This window comes from Salvelinus sp. IW2-2015, linkage group LG4q.1:29 (genome assembly GCF_002910315.2).
Source record: "Salvelinus sp. IW2-2015 linkage group LG4q.1:29, ASM291031v2, whole genome shotgun sequence".
Classification (NCBI taxonomy): domain Eukaryota; kingdom Metazoa; phylum Chordata; class Actinopteri; order Salmoniformes; family Salmonidae; genus Salvelinus; species Salvelinus sp. IW2-2015.
The window spans coordinates 39,515,494-39,518,674 of record NC_036842.1 but is presented as its reverse complement, the minus strand read 5'-3'; the positions used below and the strand labels follow the sequence as shown (position 1 = coordinate 39,518,674).

Sequence of the window (3,181 nt, the reverse complement as noted above, 5' to 3'; positions counted from 1 at the left end):
GAAGATATATGGACTATTATGGTAATAGATATTATAGGTATATTATGGTATTATATTAATGGTATACCCCGTCCATTATGGTATGATATTATGGTAATAATTATCGGTATGATATTAATTGGACTATTACGGTATGATATTATGCGTATATTTATGTATGATATCAATGGTATGATATTGACGGTATATTATGGTAATAGATACCATCCTCAGTTACAGCCTAGTCCAAGTTAATCCCTACACCATCCTCAGTTACAAGCCTCAGTCAGTTACCCACTACATTATCCTCAGTTAACAGCCGTCAGTTACCCACTACATATATCCTCAGTTACAGCCTAGTCCGTTACCCACTACAAATCCTCAGTTAAAGCTAGTCAGTTACCCACTACATTCTCCTCAGTTACAGCCAGTCAGTTACCCACTACATTATCCTCAGTTACAGCCTAGTCAGTTACTCCACTACATTATCCTCAGTTACAGCCTAGTCAGTTACCCAACTACATTTCCTCTCCGTTACAGCCTAGTCAGTTTACCACACTACATATCCTCAGTTACAGCCCAGTTCAGTTACCTCGCCACTACATTATCCTCAGTTTCGCCTGTCAGTTACCCACTACATTATCCTCATTATAGCTAGTCAGTTTACCACTACTTTATCCTCAGTTAGGCTGTACCAGTTACCCACTTACATATATCAGACTTAGAACGCAGTGTGTAAGTACTTAAGTAAATGCTTTAAAGTACTACTTAAGTAGTTTTTTGGGGTATCTGTACTTTACTTTACTACATTCTAAAGAAAATAATGTACTTTTTACTCCATACATTTTCCCTGACACCCAAAAGTACTCATTACATTTTGAATGCTTAGCAGGACAGGAAATTGGTCAAAATAACATTCCTAGTCATCCTTACTGCCTCTGATCTGGCGGACTCAACTAAACACAATGCTTAGTTTGTAAATTATGTCTGAGTGTTGGAGTGTGCCCTTGGCTATCTGTAAATGATGTCTGAGTGTTGGAGTGTTCCCTGGCTATCTGTAAATGATGTCTGAGTGTTGGAGTGTGCCCCTGGCTATCTGTAAATGATGTTTGAGTGTTGGAGTGTTCCCCTGGCTATCTGTAAATGATGTTTGAGTGTTGGAGTGTTCCCATGGCTGTCTGTAAAATGATGTCTGAGTGTTGGAGAGTGTTCCCCTGGCTGTCTGTAAATGAGTCTGGGTGTTGAGTGTTCCCCTGGCTATCTGTAAATGATGTCTGAGTGTTTGGAGTGTTCCTTGCTGGCTCTGTATTTCCCAGAGACACACCACCAGAGAGGTGATATAAATAACCCTGGGATGTGAAGAGCTGGCCCACTGCTGAGTCAATGACAGACCCTGTGAATCATCCTCCACCGTGGATACACCTTTCTCCATGACATCCAGCCTAGGTACAGATCTWGGATCAGGTTKCCCTCCACCAATARATTAGTGGGGGAAATGCAAAACTAACCCTAGATTAGTGTGTGGGGGCAAGTTCACCCTACYGCACGCCCACCACAGCACCAGTAAGGTCTGAGGGGTTACTGCCAAAACGGTTAGACCAGAACTAAAAGGTGGGAAAAAGAAGAGCCAAAGTCCAGAAGAGGTAAAAAGGTGGGTCAAATCATGTGGTAATGACATGTCTGGTAACATCTCACCCTTATTCATATAAACATTCATAACCGGGAGGGAAATGGTCATTCCCATGTGCAAACAGGTGCAGGCTAAAAAGTGAGTTTTTAACCCTGTGCTGCAGTGCAGGTTTCAGCTTGTGTAACATTATCACTAGAAGACACTAAAAGGGTTCTCCTATGGGGACATCCCTAGAACCATTGCGGTAGAAGTGAGACTTGCCAGGCAACACCTCTCCTCCACCCCCAAAAAATAAAAAATAAAAATAAAATGAAGTGAGTGACCAAGAGTTTCCATAGGCTTGGGCTCTTACCTCTCTCACACTGGGGCCCAGTGAACCCGTAGACACAGGCGCACCGGTTGGGTCCGATGCAGCGCCCGCCGTTTTGGCACTTACTTTCACAGACGGCTGAAACAGAAACACACACACACACAAACAGTTTCAGTTAGTCACACACACACACATATGTATGTATGCACACACACACACACACAACTGCACATCTAGCACTTAATATCGCAGACGGCTGAAACAGACAGACACACACACACGCCCAACTGCACATCTGAGGGCCTTCTTTTTCCATGGTCTTTGTCAAGCCATGATTACAGAAGTGGGTCAAATTCCCCTGGTTTCCAATTGTCTCTGTATTTTCCCTTTGAAACAGATGCCAGGTTATTTATGTTGGCACTTTGAGCAATYGGGTTTTGGGGGAGGTGTGTCTTCCTAATTGTCTATTGCCAGTGAAGGCTAATCAGCGTAGAGGCTAGAATCCTCATTAGATTCAATGGAATTTRCAAAAATATCCAAATCTCGGTTAGCCAGAAGACTTAAGCAAGAAGACTTGAGCCAGCCAAGGTGTAGGGAGAGGACTTCAAGCTGTCAAACTGCTTGCGACATACTTCCTCTGCTTCCTTCGTTTACGCCACGACTGTGTGAGTTGTTTTAACAGAAACCAGGCAACGACACCACTCCCCCCTCTCCCTCCACCACCCATCTACCCAAACTCGCTGTGTGCGGTGCCAAGGGGGCCTCCGCTTTGAAGACGAAAGTCAAACATTAGCCCGCACATTCTGAGAGTTTTCTCCCCCCACCGCCTCAAGACTTTCTAACAGTCTCCCAGCAGAGCTAGGCTAGGTCAACATCATGCCACCTCTACCAAGTCCTATCTACTACTATCTACCTCTATCCCTCTATAGCTTACCTCTATCTACCTCTATCTACCTCTATCCCTCTATACCTTACCTCTCTCTACTCTATATATCTCTATCCCTCTATACCTACCTCTCTCTACCTCTATCTACATCTATACATACCTCTATCTACCTCTCTCTACCTATCTCTATACCTTACCTCTCTCTACCTCTATCTACCTCTCTCTACCTTCTCTCTACCTCTATTTACCTCTATTTACCTCTATCCCTTACCTCTCTTACCTCTATTTACCTCTATCCCTCTATACCTTACCTCTATCTACCTCTATCTATCTCTATCCACATCTATCTACCTCTATCCCTCTCTTACCTCTATTA

General features: G+C 43.6%; 1 protein-coding gene across 1 annotated transcript in view; it reads right to left on the bottom strand.

The window, feature by feature from the left end:
- The window catches only part of LOC111960927 (fibrillin-2-like), a 45,476-nt gene that overhangs the window by 28,144 nt on the left and 14,151 nt on the right, over window positions 1-3,181 (bottom strand). The window contains exon 5 of the mRNA XM_023983085.1: window positions 1,962-2,057. Within this exon, the coding sequence (XP_023838853.1) occupies window positions 1,962-2,057 (96 nt within the window). The remainder of the gene's footprint in view (window positions 1-1,961; window positions 2,058-3,181) is intronic.